A 19,538-nucleotide genomic window follows, 5' to 3' on the forward strand; every position below is an offset into this window, starting at 1 on the left:
CAAGGCTTAAATATTTAGCCCTCAAAGCATTAAGAAGTCTTACTAATCCCCTCAAAAATCAGTCCCAAGTGAACTCCTAGTCACTTTCACATCACAACATCTTTCATAGCTATTTCACTTTAATCTTATTCAGCCGATATATGGACTGTGTAACATTGTCTCAAATACAGTCATGTTTTACCTTCTAGTGGTGGCAACATAGGGGGTGTCCAACATTTTGGCAAAGCGCTCACTGCAAAACCATGATCGAAATCACCCTGGATCATATGTGAGTCACTTGTAAGGGTTACCAGCTGCACAGCTTGGACCATCTATCTCATTCTGGACTAAATTTTTCTTTCATCTTTTCTATCTTTTGGATTTCTGGGGTGAGATAGATATTACAACAGAGTGAACAAAGTGCCATGGGAAGGCAATTCCCAAAATATTGAACCAAGAAAAAGGCTAAAAACCCTCAGAATGCCCTCTGTCAACAACTCTCTTGGCTCTGGAATGGAGGTTCTCTGCAAATGGTTTGTTTTCAATGGATCATCCAGAGCCATATTCACCAAAACAGTCAGAAAAAAAATCTCTTCTGGGTGTCTGAATGATTGTATACCCGGTTTATCTTGAAGGGCTTACAGCAGCCATAGTTAAGAGCCACGCTAGGATCAAAGATCAGATTTCTTCCCAGGCTAAAAATGCATCAATAAGCTGGAGGGGTCCCAGGTTAACCATAATGCGCAGCCAAAACAAACCCTACAATCACAAAGAATGCAGCTCAACATACAACTCCTCTATATGAGTAATTTGGTGTACAGAGTCAGGTGAGGTTTATATGGATGTTGAAATGGTGATCCTGAGAATTAGCAGGACCAGCACAAGAGTTACCTGTTTAAAAGCTGATAGTTGTGTTTGGGTAATTCATAAATGTTGCTGCAACTAAAGTTTTACCCCTCCATCAAGGATTTCTTCAGGCAACGAAACTCTGAAAACAGCATAGTGATGATTTAAGCTTTTCTCCCCTTGAAGTCTATGAACACTGCCCAGTGCACCTGCATTGGGATTTGGAAAAGCGTAGAAGATACGCCTAATTCTTTGATGGACCAGCGCCATTGCACACCTTTAATCAGAAAAACAAGGCAAAATATGAGAAAACTAGACATGCAGATGATCTGAAAGAGAAAATGAAAAGGTTCCATGAGTGTGCTGATGACAATTTCATGATCAAACTCATATTTCAGCTGGTTGTCACTTAATCACATGAAAATCATTTTAACTCTGCATGAATGTAGTAATTTGTGTGTTTGGTGTCAATTTAAAGGAAATTCATCACTTAAAATCCTGGCTGAGGAAATTTCCACCATTTCTATGCAGGGAACAGAGAACCTAGACCTGACCAAGAAAGTGGTCGATCCTGATTCTAAGATGGGAAACACAACTAGTGTGGTTATCCTTCATTCCACTACCAAACCTAGACATTCAGGTTTGCCAAAATGGTGTCATATTACCTTAGCTATGTCAAAATTGTGGTATTGCCTTAACTAAGAAAATTAGACAATTTGTAAACTATCTAAGGGCCCCTTCAACTTGTCCTAGTTCCAAGTAGGCATTAAGCAGCTGGACGCATGAACACAAAGAGGTTGTTAACCATTTTGCACATGGTGCCTATCCACTTCATTCAATCCATGGTTCCTATTGGGCCTATTTCAAAAGCTGTTCTTTTTTCCCATAATGTCTTAAACCTTTATAAGAAGTTCCGGTAGCTATCATCTAAAGTTTATATTTAGTCCTCATATATTTCATTGTAAATTCTACACATGATTTAAAATAATTTCTAGCTCCCATTTCCTACATATATTTTTACTGCATTTCTGCTTATCAATTCCTGATTTTAGCTTCTTTTCCTGGTAGCTAATCATCATGAATCAAATCAAACTTAATTTCTGAACTAGATAGGAACAAGTGGAGATTCTGAGGCAAATACATAGCTTAATAACAATATTGAAAGAAGCGGATGAGAGTAGTGATCAGTTTGACAAACTTACATGGCACATGGCTCCCAAACAAGATAAATGTCATAACCAGTGCACAGATAAGGCCTGGCTGCATCAGAATGAAACCCATTGCAATGAGCATCCAGTTTCTCAACATCCTCAACCTAAAAAGGCATAAGAAAAAAATACTAACTTTGTCAGAGATATTGAAACTCGAGAATTCACCCAACTTCCACAAATTCATTCAAATAATAATGAAGTTGTAGTGATACACAGTTTAAAATTCAACCACCTTGGCCCAAAATTATGGCAACCATTTCTGGCACCTAAACAGAAACATGAAGCCATTACAAAAATAAACATTTTCTCACACCCTTGGTTTTTTTCCGATGAAACAGAATTTGTAATGGTTCTTAGCTCCAAATAAATAAATGAATATGCTTCTCTAGCCCCATTTCTTGGTTTCTGTAGTTGGCTGAATACTAATGTATTGTCCAAACTGTTCAATACAAGCTTAAGGAAAGTAACTCACCTTTTTAAGATTGGTCTTTTGTCGTTTTGCCTGAGAGCTTATGGAAGCTGATAGCGTATGATCCAGTTGGTTAGACTGATTGCCAATCTGTCCCAAACCAGGGAAAAGGCGCCTGTCCCTGGCAGCTGAATACTCAATAGCAACAACGGCCGCATGACGCAAAGGATGCCAATAAGAACTTGCATGTGATTGATGTTCAGCCCATCGCCAAGGATATAAACAAGAAACACCAGTATATGATTGTTTGGGTTCATCAGGTGGACCTTTTGAAAGCAGAGTTTCATGGCTCACTACTCCATTGACAACACCTTGGGAAGTAGCAATGTCTGGCTGTTCAAGGCAACTGGCTTCCACACTAGTCTTGTCCATGGGGGTGTGCCAAGAGCAGATTTCATCACATGCACTCACAATTATCTGTTTAACTGATGGATCCACTATCACTGCAGCATTTACTACCTGCAGGGTGAGCAGAAGAGGCAGGATCAGACAGAAACCCCAAACATAGATGCAGGTTAAGCCAGAGCAATGGTATATGGAATTCCTTTACAGAATGACATACTTATGAACTTGTCCCTTCGTAAGGGAAATAGAATGCCTTTCACACTTCAGTTTATTTCAAAACCCCACCCAGCCCATCATCCAGTGAAGGAATTTCCTTGCAACAACATTTTCTAGTAAATGAAGGATGCCATTTAAACAAGGTTCTATGAGCTTTCTTTTGATTCTCTAAATTTATGACAAGTATTCGGTACAAGTACCATACTAGTTTCTTCTGTGGGCTCACATAGGGACACCAAAATCTCCTTGCCAAACAACCAAAGAATTAGCCAACGCACACATTTTAATGTTCAAAGGGAAAGATAAACATCAACACATAGTGAATTGAAATTTTGAAGATGAAAAAGTTTCAACTGCAAGTGCACCCAAATGCAAAGGCATTCTAAGCTCAGACTCTACCAACTAGTCTGACAGATGTTTTAAAAAAGGTACAGATTAAATGGAAACTCATAGCAAGCATATGAGCATGCTCCCTTTATAGCAAATTATTTTCATTTACAAACTTTTGTGCTGTTTGCTTGAGAGGAAACAATGACAACAATCTTGTTTGCCTATCTACCACATGGTTAGCTGTAAAACTCTCTCCCAATTTCCACAGTTGAGAAAATCTTGGTTTAGTAGAATCATACATCGGTTGTTCCACCATTGTGGCATGGTTTGGTTCCAAATTGCATTTATGGTTTTTGCATTTAGGGAACCAACAAAAAACAGTTACCTGACCATCATCTGATTTTGCCAACTTAACAGCAGATTTCATGAAGCTGAAAACTGATTGTGAATCCTCTTCACTAAATCCAGTAATGCCCTCAATATTGCTGTAATCAGAACAACACCAACCACAGAATATGTTAAGATTGTTGAAAACATACCATTGCTTCTTAAGATGTTCTGGGCAATATGGAAAGAACATATATCCTTGTTAGCCCATACAAGAAGGTGAAACTGGAAAACAATTGGAACAAGTGCATCCAATAATATGTTGGACCAGTGTCATCCAATGCCATAATTCCTAAATAAGTTTAAAAGAAAATGCACAAGTGGTTGTGCAGAAGCTTCCTTAAGTTCTACAAACTGGTTTTCCTACCCAAGGGCCCATAGTTCAAAGTCATCTACAATATCTTCCACAAATAAACTCAACTTCAAAGAGAGCAACATCCAAACAGGAGTCAAAAGCAAAAAAAAAAAAAAAACACCAGAAACCAACATTCTCTTGTAGTTTGATTTGACATTTTCCATTACCAAAATTGTTGCTCTCCACCATTCCAAAAAGGAAAAGAAAATTTTTCTAGAAAGATTTTTTTGCCTCTTCATCATTCTCATTCCATGGATAATAAAGCTCGCATTATTTACAATTAAAGTGAAGACAAGTCACATGGATCTCAGTTGTAAATCTGTGGTAAGAAAACATGAAGAAAGCAAACAAACAGAAAGCAACCTAATATTTAGAAAGAGGAATCAGAGCTTACTAGGTTGGTGGATGATATGATGTTGGCCATAGCTTGCATTGTTCTTCCCACTCTTCTTTCGATAATGCAGCATATTTGCAAACCTAAAAGTAAAGGATTGACATGTAGAAAATCATGAGTATCTTCACAGGACCCAAAGCCAGTCTTATAAGGTTAGAAGGACATAAGTAGAAGACAACAATAAAACATCATATTACAAGAAATATTGTCAAGAAGCATTGCTAGCGCATGATCAACTTTTTCTACTCTATTTTTAAAAATGTAGGAAATTTGAGCAAGTTAAAAGCAGAAATTAATCCTTAAGCCTAAAAGAGAAAGAATTGAACCAAAATATTAAAACATGATAATAGTTTTATATATTTAATAGAAACAGAATCAAAACTGACATTCATGAAAGGCTATCATATGATGAGGGACTGATGCAAAAATTTTAAAGGTGCAACCAGTTGAGCAGGCATTGCCTGGGGCAGTTACATGAGAGAGAACTAGAAACAGTTTTTTTCTCATGTGTTAAGCAAGAAGACAAAACCTAAGGGCAACAAAATAAAAAACGACTCTAACTAGATTTACAATGATTAAGGACAAAAACAACAAACAAACAAACAACAACAACAACTGAATTTACATGCTAATTCTCTGTTTTTTATCATCCCCCACCCCGAGGGGAAAAAATCCTCTAGCCTGTCATAGTTGCTAACCAATTTGCAAGTTATGTTCTTCATGGCTTCATTATTTAACTGTTATGTTGATAATTAATTACTTAAAAAGAGCATTATTATTAATAACTATAGAAAATTACAAGGCAAAAGGATAACCCACTTTTGTAATGAAAGCACTCAACTGGTAGGAATTGATTAGCTCGAGTACATCATTTGGTATGCCGTCCAGTGGATTTTCATTTTCAGAAGCTAAACATAAGATTATGGCTAACTGTGTTTTTCCTGCCAAATAATCCAATCATCACATCATTTTTATGAGAACTAACATGATATAAAATGCAGACAAAGAATTGGAACAAAAGGACTAACTTAATTCTTTTCCAAAGAAGACATAGTGCCCAGAAAAAAAGAAAAAATTAGAGAGCAAATAACACATAATCCTGCCACAGGTTGAGACAACCGAAAGGCTTCATGTTCTATTTCATGGCATTTATATTGCTATACCATTTTTAATATATTTGTTAACTTCAAATTAAAAATTATAAAAAGAAGGTAGTAATCAGGATCTTCAAAAACAACATATATTATATTTGCTAAACAGCGGACAAGAATGACTTCAAATTTTGAAAGCACATAATCCCTACCTTCACATTCTTCACTCCCGCAAGGCCCCAAAAACCTCAGTTGCCTTCAAGTTTCTTTTAAACTCCACTAAATTTCAACGAGGCCTTACAACTTTTAACAGCTTGGGTTCAGCTATAGACAGGGCCCCTATCATGTATTAAATCATATGCCATGACATTCACCACATAAAGTTGAGAGAGAGAGAGAGAGAGAGAGAGAGTGAATGCACCAAAATCTCAACCCTCTGTTAGATTTTCAAATGCTAGAATTCTTAATCATTCGAGAAGCACCAACAAGCTAATCCAGAATTCACTTGCATCTCATAAAATAATTTTGCTTAGCCATGGATCATAAAGTTGAAGGAAGCCTATGAGCACCATGCCTATATCTTCTGTTTCTAGAAACCTGTTGACTAGAACATGCCAAAAAGGTATTTATACAATACCAAGTTTACCAACTAATTCTCTTTTAAATTCCACCCATTTGGCCATTCTTCAAATTTGAGACAGCTCCATTCAGAAGTTTCCTAGATCTCATAATTTTTCTTCTTTCAATCTTACAACTCATTTACAACATTAGAATCAAAATGCAATCCTTCGCCTAAATTTCACCAATAATCAACACAGTTACTGATTTCTTAAAATTGAATCTAGCCTGAAACAAGTAAACAACAAATATAATTGAAGATAACAAAATAAAAGAAAGAGAAATTAAATTTTAAAATCTTAGATATTGCATTGCTTGAGTTTAAACAGAACATAAGCCTCCATTGAACTATCCTAACATATCTATCTAACCATTTTTTTTTATCAGAACATAACTATCTAACTTGAGGTGATATTCCATTAATCTAAAATAACACACAGGAAAATCTTAAAAAATATTGTAAAAGAAATAAACCATCAAAGTCTTGTTTCCCTATTCTTTTCCACCAGTTCCCCCAAGAATCTAAAAGAAAGTAAGGTCAAACAACATCAACACATAAACCAACCCATATCAAGTCTTACCAATGATCTAGTTAAATAGCTTCATGTATTCCTTATTTTATGGTTATTTGCAAATATACATCATACTAAAACCATAAAAGGGCAGTAGCTTCATAAATTCAGTTGTTATAGGCAAAATAGTAAAAATATAAATCAAGCAGTCATACCTCCCTGCATGTGCTTCTTTTGTATCCGTTTCACATGGCGGAAATTTTCCAGCGGTGCTATTTGATTTAATCGCCTAAGAAGATACAAAATCATTCAAATTAATTCAAAAGCAGCAACAGCCTAACAACCCATCAAGAAAATGTCATAACTTTTTTACGAAAGAAAAAAAAATTATAAATTCCAGGAAATTCTGAAAGAATAAGAAAAACAACAGCAGAAACATACCCATAAACTAGTTTACTAATTCATAGATTGTTGTCTTTTGAGTTACAGGCTAAATTTACTCACAGATGCCCACTAAGAACATGCCATAACTTTTTTTTTTTTTTTACTTTACATTTTTTATTACATTAATGACATGAATGTAACATGCCATTTGTTCTGTTGAATACGTTAAATTATTTTCTTTTAATAATAGAAAGATGTGTGTATCAAATTTGAGATACTATTAAGGAGACTATAGGAAGGTAAGGCACCCTCATGAAAAACAAGAAGCTCAGATTTTGTATATAAAACGAAGAAACACTGCAAGTTAGTACCGATAATAAAGGAGTTTCCAACAAGGAAAAAATTGGCATATAGCAACAAAGAGGCATTTAGTTTCCAAACTGTTCCAATTCAATGTAAAGTATTATGATCATGTCACCGAATCTCTTTGGGTTTTTTTCTGGACTGTGAAATGAAAGGGTTCTAGCATACTTTTTCAAAGATGTGATAAACATTTCACAACATAACTGTCTAAATTAGAAAAATTAATTCCTCTAAAATAAAAATAACACCAACTACCCATCAATCCATCAAAGAAAATGATTATTAAAAAAAAAAAAGCACTCAAAATTCAAGAAAATGTGAACAAACAGCAGACCCCATGAAACTATGAGCAATAGAAAAGAAGAAACCACCTTACAAGTGTGTTGGCGAGCTTAGGATCAATCACTGAAGCAAGCACATCCACTGTAAAAACGCAAAGATAAAAAACGCAGTGTTTTCAATGATTATTTCAACCAAAACTAAAAACATCAACACCATGAGAACAGCATTGTAAAAAGGTGGAGAATTGATAGAGAAACTAACTAACCAGTGGGTTGATTGGTGGGTGAAACAGGTGGCTTTTCTGGCATGTGAATGATTTCCCACTTCGCCCTCTCCATCATCGTCTCTGCTGTGAGATTGGATGTATCTAGGGTTTTGAGGTTGTAAGTTAAGAGGGAAAATGAACTTGTCATTATTATAAAATAATTAAATCTAGTTTATTTTCCATTTGAAAAAAAAAAATAAAGAACATGTTTTTTAAACTTATAAAGTACTTTTAAATAAAATTTTAATAAAAAATGTTTTAATTTTAAGTAATTTTTTAACTCAATAGAAAAACTAAATATTATTTCTTATTTAATATTTTTATTTAAATCTTAATAAAATTTAAGATGTTTTTAAGTGTTTGGTATGGTATTATAATAAATTATTAAAGTATGAAAAATATGATATTTTTTATATTAAAAGTTCATATAAAGAATAAATTATATATATATATATATATATATGAAAGTTCATAAATAAATGAAAAAACTATATCACATATTTGAGTTTCTAAACAAAATCGTTAATTATTTTACAAAATTAATTTTTAAGAATTATATTTAAAATTTTACCAAATTAATTAAATAATTAAAGGAATTTTGAGTATTTAACTTTGTCATTATTATTATTATTATTTTATTAATGTATTTCCTGAATACCTATTTTTAAAAAAATTAATAAGGATTTCTATATTTGGATAATGTTGTAAAAAATATTTATGACTTAAAAATACACTATAAAAATAAAAATTAATTTTTAACTATTTTAAATTTTTATAAAAATTATTTAATATTTAACTAAAATTTTATAATATTAAATTATAATTTTGCTTTTGATATCAATCATTACCTAAAACCAAAATTAGAAAATAGTTTGGTAATTTTTTTCTAAAATAGTTTTTTTGTTTTTCCTAATATATATATAATTCGTAACCAAAAAATAAAGAACAATTTTCAATTCTTAAAAACAAAAAACAAATGTTTTTAAATATCATCTTTTAATTATTTTAAAAAATAATTATAAAAGTATAGGAAATGATAAAAAATATAAAAAATAAAAACATATTTTCATAATTATTTTTAAAAATACTTTTCAAATAAAGCCTAATATTTTCTTTTTAAGTATCTTATTTACTTCCATCCTCAAAAAATTTCAAAATGAAATAGCATGTAGCAAGTAAAATGTATATATAAAAAACATAAAAAGGTTGTGACCCATCATGCAATTTTCCCTATCACATTATTTTCATTTTTCACTTTTATTAATATGAATATGCTTTTTATCCAATTTCTCTTATATCTTTTAAAACAAAAGTTTATTTTTGAAACTAAAATATTTTCAACATCTTTTCAATGATTTTAAAGAATAAATTTTATTTATAATACTTTATATTTGATTATTCTATATACTTATATAATAATTTTAAAAAAAAATCCTAAAAATTAAGTAAAATAATAAAATATAACAAAAATATGTTTTTAGAAAATACCTTATTTTAAAATAACATTTTAAATAATTATTTTTCATCAAAAAAAATTATAAAACGTAATTTTCCAATCTTTAACAGAGTTTTTTATTTTTAAGAACAATAACTTATTTTTAAAAATATTTTACAAACCTCACTTCAACTTCAATCTTGAGATATTGGAAGAAACCATAACAAAAAGTTAGTCTAGTTAATGTTGAAATTTGAATATGAAAACTAAGATTCAAAATAGTAAAATCATCAAGAAATGCAAGCATGTTCTTCTTCCCAATCATGCTAATGGGATACATGCTTTGCAATTTGTTTGTGCCCTTATCTGGCTCACCTGAAATTTATGGGCTGGCTCACCTGAAATTTATGGGGCTCACCCCGACTTTATGAGAGTTAATCTTTTAGTCTCTGTATAAGTTCACGATGAGGAATGGATATATGAAAAAAAAATCCATGGTCCCGATCCAATTTATGGTAATGGTGTCTGGCTCACCTGATATTTATGGTAATTAATTTTTTAATATTTGTATAAAATATTCCACTTTGTATAAATTGTCCCACACATGGTTTTATAAATTGTAGATGTGGGATGCGTTCTATGAAAAGTGGTAGAAATTGTCCGGAATTAATATTTGCATAAACTGTCAATGGTTTTATAAATTGTAGATGTGGGATGCGTTCTATGAAAAGTGGTAGAAATTGTCCGGAATTAATATTTGCATAAATTGTCAATGTAACAATAAATAAAAGAGTGAGATTCTCCGTTTTTAAGTTTTGTAAAATCCTATAATATATAATGTAGTATTAGGTTTTTGTTTTGTTTTTATTTTATTAATTTAAACTCTTAAATAAATATAAATGTTTAATTGCTTATTAAATCTTATGATGATAACTATAAAAAGAATTTAAATTGAATAATATAATAATTTTAAAATTAAAAAATAATAAGATATATAATTTTTGGCATATATATATATATATATATTCAAACTCATTAAATTTGAAAATATCAAATATAAAATAAAATATTATTAAAATTTTGAATTATATTTATATTTTTTAATTTCTTATAACTACTTTTAATTTTATATATATATATATATATATATATATATTCAAACTCATTAAATTTGAAAATATCAAATATAAAAATAAAATATTATTAAATTTTTGAATTATATTTATATTTTTTAATTTCTTATAACTACTTTTAATATTATATAGTATATAAATTATATAATTTGAAAACAGTTCAATCATTAATTGATAACTTCTTCGGTTTAATGTCTTTTCTAATTCTAAAAACATTAAACATAACTCCTTTTATGGTATTACTAAAATTATTCTGGATATCAATCAAACTCCTACATGTAATAGTTGGGGAAAGGGATGAGTGCTTAATTACTTATATTTGTGTTCACATGCTAAAAGCTTGTATGGCATAACATTTAATAATAATAATAAGAGGAAAGTGATTGAAATTGATGTTTGGAAATTATATTTTAAAAATATTTTTATTAAAAAAAATAATTATGATATTTTTAAAACTTTAATTAAATAGAAATTTCTATATTTTAGCTTTAATAAATTTTGAATTAAATTTTTTTATTAGTCTCACACCATATTTTCCTACCCTAGATGAACCATCACGTTCTTACATGTAAATGCTCTATTTTACACGTGTCTAAATAGGATTGGACAAATGAAATTAAAAGAAAAGAGCTTTCTTATTGATTTTTGACAGATTAGACTGTCTTGATAGTATTGCTCTTTTTCTTAAAAACACGATGATTTTAAAAATTCTTTTCGTAAAAAGCATTATATTTGATAATGATTCTAAAAAATATTTATAATATTTAAAAATGATAAAAATACTTTTTAAAATCACTACCAAACATCTTCCATCAGCCTTGTCAATATTGATTTTTGACAAGGATCATATTGTGTTGACCATGTTTTGATTTAAAGCATTTTTAGCAAAAATAGTCTCTAAATGAAAATCCCTTATCAAGTGTTAGTAAAAATAAAATACTATAAATAGCTTTTTAATTTTTTAAAACATTTTCAAAGTTTGATCAACATCTTTTTCCTCTAAAAACACTTTTATGTTAAAGTGTTTTCTAAAAACACAGTCATATAGATTTAAAGTATGTTTGACAATGATTCTTGAAAACGTTTTTGGTATTTCTAATACTTGAAATTTTTTACTTTTAAAGTATTAAAAATATTAAAAATACTTCCTAAAACTACTAAAACCGTGCTCCATAAAGATATTCTAACATTCAAAAACAATTTCTTACATAATTTAGATATTTAACAATTTTATAAATATTTAAATAATCAGTTTGAAGATGATTCCTCCAAAAGTCACTTCTTCACTATATAACACATTCCAAAATATAATAGCCAAACATTTTTCTTTTAAACTTATGTCTAAACAATAAGCCATTATTTTAAAAGGGTTTCTAACAGGAGCACTCCTAACAAAAGAAGCTACAAATAAAAGCATTATAACTAAAATCATTCCCAAACCAACTCTTTTAAGGGCACCAAATACTGACCCAAGAAGCTTCTAACCACCAAAAACAAGACGAGGAGACAAGCAAAAGAGGGAAATATGGGAGTTCAACCAAAGAAGTCACAATTAAGATGACGGTTGTTTGGGGCCATCATTCATATAAGTCACCATAACTGGCTAAATGAAGAGCTAAAATTGTAGCATTTCTTCTGAAAGAAGACAAAAAAAGGGCAAATCAAATGGGGTAGAACCTGGTAATAGAAGGAAGAGGGAGATGGGATATAAGTCCTGAATTACTTCATCTGTCCCATTCTAAAGTTGATGGAGTTGCTTCTGTTCTTGGTAGCTTTTGATTCATGTACCGATCCCATCCCAAAATGTGGGGAAGAGCAAACTGCAAAACAAAGCTTCAGTTTGGGTTTGGAAACTTTGTGATTTCTTTTTTTTAATAGGTATAAACAGTTGTTCGAAAAGGGTCTAACATAGGGCATGCAAAAGTATACACAACGATGCAAAAGTATCAGGCACCAAAGGCCAAAAAAGAAGAGGGATACACAAAAAACAACACCCTCGCCTCACTTGCAACCTGGCCAAACAATAAAATCAAATAATGACACCGAACCAAAACCTAAGAGCACCCTAACCCATTTATGCAATGATTTCATAACACTTGCTTTATAAGCAGAACCAATAAATGGAATTTCAATTGCCTCAGTAACTCCTGAGGACATGTTCGGAGCGTTGGAATACAAAATGGGAATGAGAAATTAAGGTTGTTTGGGAACTCTTCTCAAGAACAACTTTTTGTTTTTGAGAATGGAAAGACTGAGACATCAAAATACTTGACAATTGTTATCAAAGTATAGGATGTCTTTTGAGAATATATTTTAAATGTTTTAAGTTGTTTTCACTTGTATTTTGAAGAATGATTAAAAACAAAATACTATTTAAAAATGTTATTTTTAAGATATATTTGAAAATATAGAAAACGAGTTGAGACCATTCCAAGTTTTCAAGCAGATTTTTGTTTTAGAAAACATTGTAGAACTATTTTCAAAAATGATCCCAAACAAGGCCTGTTGATTTGCAAGTTTTCTATTCTTTAACAAAAATATTGCATATAAAAAACATAAAATAGTTTTTTAACTTAGAAACATATTTGATGAAATTTAAACCAAAAACAATTTTTTCAAAATATTATGTTTTAATACTTTGGAACCTGTTATATCATACATGGGAGTACACTGTTTTCATAGAGAATGAATTGAGAAAAATGTTTTTTATGTTTCAGTTTCCTAAACAAAAATTGAGAACAGTTTTAAGAACTGTTCTCAAAAATTGTTTTTGACAATTGTTTTCAAAAACTTGTCAAACATGCCCTAATTCCTTTTCTCATTTATTAATGAATTTAGATTACCTATTAAAAATAGGAATAGAAACCAAAAATCATTATCATGGACACCAAAGCCCACTCTTGCACACATTTTGATTTTTTTCTTTTTTGTTTAAAAAATGATTTAATGAATCAGGTTCATTCCTATTCCTACTCCCTCCAATTCCTGCATACTAAAAACACCTTAATTGCCCAAATGGTGGGATACCGGGATAGGGACAACAGGCTGCTAATGTGGCCACTAGAGACACTATCAGGGAAAAACCTCCTATGTAAAGCAGTGAAAAATAAATCAAGTCTACCATATTATACTAAAGCTGTAGCACTCATGGTCACAAGGTCATTGTGTGCCCAAGGAAAAGAATCTTCCTAGAGAATTATTCCTTTCCATCTCCCAGAAAAGGTGGGTGGAGGACAAAAGCCTAGGAAATATGATCATTTCTGGTATGGTTATCCAGTTACCCAGATTCCTAACTAGTTTGCACATATGTTCATTCCTGGAATGTTTGTTGAGTTTCCCAGGTTCCTACTAAGTTCGCAATAATTTTTTCAGATCATCCATCACAAACATTGACTACCATTATTCTGATTAAAAATAAAGGGGAAAAGGTAAGCAAAGCATAAGATTTTAATGAGTAAAGCATAAGATTCTAACATTTTTAGCCCCGCCTCCTCCTGGTATGACTACTACTATGACTCCTTGTAGCGGTAGGAATAGCAGATATTATTATTTCCCACACTGAGATGCACACAATTTCACCCACAGCAAGTATTCGCTTAAACCTTTAGCTTTTGGCCATAAACTGGATCCTATCTTCACTAACATAGCACTAAAAACTTTTCCTTTTACTTCTGTCCAAAAATATATCAATTTTTTGGCCTTGTCCTTTAGTTTTGGATCACACTGAGCCTGAAAATATAGCTGAGTTACCTCTTTATCCCATCTGTGAACCTTAATATCAACTACCCTTTCATAGACTGCAAGAAAACAAGCCTAGGCTACCAATATTTTAAGCAAACGGAGGATTTAATGCTTTAAAGTTCATCTCACATCGCTTAAAGCCAAAAACCAAGCCCTGATGACCAGTAGATGAAACTGGGGAAAGAGAGATAGTGATGCAAAATGTTTATGGAGTTTCCTTTGACACCAAATATAGTCTACAAATCTTATCTTTTCAAGAATTTCCCCTTTACTAACTATAAGAAATAAGGAAGCAATGTTGTATAATTGATCAAAAAAATGCAGAATAAATGCAAGGTAGATAAAAACATAAGGTTCAAATGTCATACACTGCAAGCTGTCTGCATCACTGCAAATTCTGCAGCTGTGAGAGGAACAGCAAGGCGCTCATTGGTTTTTTGAATATTGTTCACAACAGCTGCAACCAAATGTCATATAAGACAATCAAAAGTTAATTAGACAAGCTTACAAGTTTATGGGACATAATGGAGACTTGGCATTGTTAGAGCAATAAATTCCAAAACTTTGTATATAAATTAGAATAAGCATAAGTCACTGTCCCTACATGCAAGCCCAAGTTTGATAGCTTGATAAATCCCCTAAATGAAACCATGATAGCAAAATACAATGTGATACTAGTAACAGCACAAACCAAATGTAGATTTCAGCCAACTCTGTATATGGACAATAAAAAGAGAGAGAAAAATGAATAAATAAGTTCTCGTAGCAAAGTAACTGCAAGAAGAATCAACAGGAACTAGAACAGAGAATGTCCACTTTCATAAAAACAAACTTGCAACTAGTTAAATATTAAAGCAGAGTAGTTGTCCACAAGTAAAAGAATATATATAGAAAATTCAAGTATGAACAAATCAAACACAAATATACGGTGTAAGGGTGCTTACACAGAGAAAGAAAATAGCTACCACCATCCATAGACTTAACTGATAAGCTCTTCCTCACTTGACCAGCATTACTGTAGCAGAAAATGCTTTGTTCAATCCACTGATGGTTATTTAATTAAGAAACACACCAATATGAGGAAGCTTGCAAGACTACAATAATATCATAGTACTATTTAAAACCTTGGATAAGGTAAAATAGTTCTTGTGAGGCAAACAAAACAACCATCACAAGTTCAGTCTACAGATCACACATGCTCCACAAAAATAGTATGTCAGAGGACTAACCTTGTTTTCATTGAAGGATCATGGAAAAATTCACAACCACCTCCAGGACTCAAACTTAATAGAGACCCAACCTCTACGGCTGACAATGCAAAGAACTACAAAATGCCAATTAAATTGGTCAAAGCCACTCTCACAACACAGACATTAATACACACAGGTAGGGAGAGAGATCGATTGTGGAGTTGATGAGTGAAGGAACGTGTATCCAATAACTGATACATTGTGGAGTTGTTGAGTGAACGAACATGTATCTGATAACTGATATTTTTGAAATGGTACTCAGTTATCATTTCTTCAAATGCATCTTCAAAGTAACTAAAACAATCGAAAGCATGGATATTATGCATGCATACATGAGGGTTTAATAAAGAGAGAAATCATGGAATTTTTTTGGATGAACTAATATGTATTGAATAGCTGAGGTTTAAGAAGGTTGTAAACATTTCCAACATTTGCATCCTCAGACCAAATAAAGTATTTGAAAACCTGGATTCCATCCATGCACATATAGGGGTTTACCGTGCTTTCTTACAACAAATGAATATATTATAGAGAAGGAAGAACTAGTGCAAAGAAAAAAGGGAAAATAAGGAGAGAAACAACTAAAATAAGACCAATTTCAAGGAGGGTATAAATGTCTTCTAAATTCAAAGAACAAAGGTCTAAATTAACTACCATGCTCCAGGTCCTTTATTGATTAAATAAGAATGCCAAGGTGAAACATAAAGGCAATTTTTTTTCACCTGCTTCTTCTCCCAGTCGTACTTGCGCTCACCCACAGCAGGTGAGAATTGCAGCATCATGACACCATGGCGATCAACTTTCAGACCTCCAGACTATGCAATTAAATGAATGGAGTCGAGAGCTATTCAACTCAATATAAAGAGAAGCACAAGAAATCAAAATTGAGAAACACAAGCATACATCCAATCTAGAGAATTTTGGGAGAACAGGGTACACGGTCAATGAAGCTTTGCCCTTGTAAACACAATAAGGAGCATATACTCGGTCTGGGTAATTTCCTGCAGGGCCGGAAACAAGACAATACAAGTGATCAAGAAAAGGTTATCATTTGAACAAAAATGAAGAAAAGACCTTAAGAATGTTTACTTAATGCATGGATACCTTTATCAGCAAAATGGTCTGTGGCAGTTGAAAGGCCAACCCGAGATGTAAAAGCATGCAACCATGAAGGATTTCTAATATCACCAGGTTTCCCATGCAAAAGATTTTCAGACAAATGGGTCCTGTTTAAAAATTAAAAAAAAACAAGTAATAGACTTGAAAGTTAAAGAATTTTTTAATAAGCAGAAGACTAGAGAAACTAAGGGAACCAAAAGTTTTAAATTTAACTGGGTTGTCTAGTCTTTTTGTGAGGAACAACATCAACTTACGCTTAAGGCCCTTGAATAGGCAAGAGTTGACGCATATGATCCAATTTGTCAGTTTGATACGAGTTCGGACTGGTTGGGTTAAACTCACATATAATGGTTTTTTGTAACTTTATTTTTCATGCATCTATGCCTAAGCTTAAAAAATAAATGATACAACATTTCAAGAGAATAACAAAAAGAAAAAAAAAAAAGGTACATTATATAATTAAATTTAATAAAATTAGCTAAAAACATATAAAATGAATATTATCATATATGATAGTACAAATTATAAAAATTATACAAAATATTAAATCAAGGTCATCTTGTGCATAGGTTGCCTGAATTCTTGACCTAAGCTTAACCTGAAAGGATTTCAGGTAAAGAAAAGTTAGAAAACTCAACCCAATCACAACTCAAGTATTAAAAATAATTGTCCAAGTCTGCAAAAACTCAGCTAACCAGGGCCAATCCGTGCAACTTGCGTACCAACCAAACACAGACACCAACACATCTAAGATATAAGCAGCACATGCAGCTCAACTAGCAGAACTGTCACTCCCATGAGAGGTTTGTGGTCCATGTGTATTCATGGTTTTCCCCGGTTCTTCATTGAGGAAACCTATCCTTTCCCACGTTCATTTCCTACCTTATGTCTTTTTAGCTATTATGAGTGCTGTATAGATGTTTGTTTACTGCGAAAATACAGGAAAAAGAAAGAAAACAAAATTTCACATTACATTCTTTTTCCAGCATCCAAACCTACAAAATAACAATCTCCACACAACCCATGCAGCAATTAGGCTTCACTAACACACCCTTTCAATATTTCAAACACCAAAACACCATTAAACATCTCACAACACTCTGTTTCCCTCAATTTCCCAGGCAACCCAACAACCACTTTCCCTGCTGCCGTTTGTTTACAGAGAAAAAGCAGGAACATAGAGAGATTAAAATGTTCCATTCCAGGAGACGTACAAGAAGCAAAACCCCAACTTAACTACAGAAAGTTCTCTCATTTCCTCCGTTTTCTCAGCAAGTAAACCGACGGTCAATTATACATCTAACTTTTCTTCATTCTGCAGTCAGCATTCCAGACAGTAATATTTCCTATCCCAAAAATGTTTCATTTTCTGGGGAAACAAACATTGGTAGTGAAAACTGCAAACTAGGGTTTTAGCTCGAGTATGGTACATATACCTGGACTGTAACAACTGCTTGAGCTTCATCATCTTTCCACTGAGACACAATTCTAGAGAGACAAATCCACAGATTCTAGAGAGAAGCCCAAATTCCAGGGATAGAGACACAGAATCTAGTGAGAGAAAGACACCATTGTCGGGAGAGCGCGCGCGTCTGTCTTTAGGTTTTATGGAGGCACAGAGAGAGGACTTTGGTGCACGAAATTTGGGTGCACTCCACGTGTCGCTATACCATATGTGGTCACAGAAGTTCTTCTCGGGTGAGGAAGTTTTTTTTTTTTTTCAGGAGGGAAAACTGTGAATTTAAATTAGACGCTATATTAATTATTGTTTAATACATTTTTTATTTTCCAATAATTATCAAATTATATTTATTAATATAAATCAAATAAATTTAATCAAGTAAAGAAAATCAAAAGTAGAAACAAATCAAAATCCTGGTGAAATAAATTTAACAAAACACAAAAAAAAATTCATTGAATTTTTTTTAAAATTTTTTATTAACATGTTATTTGAAAATTTAAAGGAAAATATAAGAAAAATAGTAAAAATAAAAAATAAAAATAGATTTAAGGTAAATATCTAAGTAGAATCTAAATTTAGTTTTTCTTAAATATCAATTTGTTATATGAAGACAATTAAATATAAAAAATAATTAAAATTTAATAATATTTTAATCAAATAATTAAACCAAAAATTTAAGGGTATGATTATTTTGATCATGGAATTTAATCAAAAGTTGACATAATTTTCATGAAAAATAGCTTTAAAAACTTCGAAATTAAAGATGTGGGGTTTTGGGCCCTTGATTGGCTTAAAAATTGCTGAACAAAGGCCAACTCAACCAGCATAGGAATGGGCCAAACCCAGGACCAGTGCCCAACCCAACTATCGTAAGATGGCCTAAAACCTAAGGCCAACCAACTCGAAAATTTCATACCAAAGCCCAACTTAACCATAATAGAACTAAGGTTTGACTCGCTTGAGCCTGGTATATGTGTCGAGCCCAAGCGAGGCCCAAGGCTTCCAACTTCCCTTACCCCAACCTAGTGAGGCCCATGGTCAAAGTTGGGCCAAGGACCACTTAAGGACAACTATTTTTTAAAACAATTTTCTATTTTTTAGAAAAAAAAAACCAAAAAATAAAGAGTTTATAGAGAAAACTTATTAATTATTTTCACTTGTTTTTCAAATATTGTTTTAAATAATTTTTTGTTTTATATTTAAAAATTTAAAATAAAAATCATGTTTTCAAAACACAGAAAACAAATTAAAAATATTTTAAATTCTTAAATAAATTTTTGTTTTACAAAACATAATAAAGTCATTTTTAAAAATTATTTCTAATAACTGTTTTTAAAAACACTTTCCCAAA

The 19,538-nt window shown here is 31.8% G+C and overlaps 2 protein-coding genes across 4 annotated transcripts; both read right to left on the reverse strand.

Annotated features, from left to right (window-relative positions):
* Positions 1 to 58: 58 nt before the first annotated feature.
* Positions 59 to 8,156, reverse strand: LOC117907863 (tRNA-specific adenosine deaminase TAD3). 3 transcript variants are annotated; one of them, XR_004650071.1, is made up of 10 exons: positions 8,048 to 8,156; positions 7,872 to 7,923; positions 6,969 to 7,042; positions 5,352 to 5,473; positions 4,533 to 4,615; positions 3,782 to 3,881; positions 2,509 to 2,964; positions 2,028 to 2,140; positions 871 to 1,102; positions 59 to 738 (listed from the first exon to the last, which is right to left on the reverse strand). XR_004650071.1 is itself a non-coding variant. In XM_034821533.1 (10 exons), exons 1-9 carry the CDS (start codon positions 8,121 to 8,123, stop codon positions 922 to 924), a joined length of 1,257 nt encoding a protein of 418 aa, XP_034677424.1. In that variant the 5' UTR covers positions 8,124 to 8,156; the 3' UTR covers positions 745 to 841; positions 889 to 921. The 3 variants fall into 3 exon arrangements, 1 of the variants encoding a protein (XP_034677424.1); XR_004650072.1 differs by having other exon boundaries at positions 7,877 to 7,923; positions 8,048 to 8,087; XM_034821533.1 differs by lacking the exon at positions 59 to 738 and adding an exon at positions 745 to 841 and having other exon boundaries at positions 889 to 1,102.
* Positions 8,157 to 12,017: 3,861 nt separating this feature from the next.
* LOC117905904 (single-stranded DNA-binding protein WHY2, mitochondrial) lies at positions 12,018 to 18,301 on the reverse strand. Its single transcript, XM_034818773.1, has 8 exons — positions 18,162 to 18,301; positions 16,711 to 16,832; positions 16,510 to 16,607; positions 16,329 to 16,421; positions 15,586 to 15,680; positions 15,301 to 15,371; positions 14,725 to 14,813; positions 12,018 to 12,435 (listed from the first exon to the last, which is right to left on the reverse strand). The coding sequence occupies exons 1-8, from the start codon at positions 18,191 to 18,193 to the stop codon at positions 12,340 to 12,342; spliced, it is 696 nt and encodes a 231-aa protein (XP_034674664.1). The 5' UTR covers positions 18,194 to 18,301; the 3' UTR covers positions 12,018 to 12,339.
* Positions 18,302 to 19,538: the final 1,237 nt, after the last annotated feature.

This window comes from Vitis riparia, chromosome 18, assembly GCF_004353265.1.
Source record: "Vitis riparia cultivar Riparia Gloire de Montpellier isolate 1030 chromosome 18, EGFV_Vit.rip_1.0, whole genome shotgun sequence".
Taxonomy (NCBI): domain Eukaryota; kingdom Viridiplantae; phylum Streptophyta; class Magnoliopsida; order Vitales; family Vitaceae; genus Vitis; species Vitis riparia.

What these genes read in the sequence shown, in the direction of transcription:
- LOC117907863 (XM_034821533.1), bottom strand. Translation starts at nt 8,123, where the DNA reads ATGATGGAGAGGGCGAAGTGGGAAATCATTCACATGCCAGAAAAGCCA. An exon ending in TGAGTGCTTTCATTACAAAA is followed by an intron (nt 4,616 to 5,351) that starts GTGGGTTATCCT and finishes CTTTACTTTTAG; the next exon opens with GTTTGCAAATATGCTGCATT. An exon ending in CAAAATCAGATGATGGTCAG is followed by an intron (nt 2,965 to 3,781) that starts GTAACTGTTTTT and finishes CTCACCCTGCAG; the next exon opens with GTAGTAAATGCTGCAGTGAT.
- LOC117905904 (XM_034818773.1), bottom strand. Translation starts at nt 18,193, where the DNA reads ATGATGAAGCTCAAGCAGTTGTTACAGTCCAG. An exon ending in AGACCATTTTGCTGATAAAG is followed by an intron (nt 16,608 to 16,710) that starts GTATCCATGCAT and finishes CCGGCCCTGCAG; the next exon opens with GAAATTACCCAGACCGAGTA. An exon ending in TAGCTATTTTCTTTCTCTGT is followed by an intron (nt 14,814 to 15,300) that starts GTAAGCACCCTT and finishes ATTTGGTTGCAG; the next exon opens with CTGTTGTGAACAATATTCAA.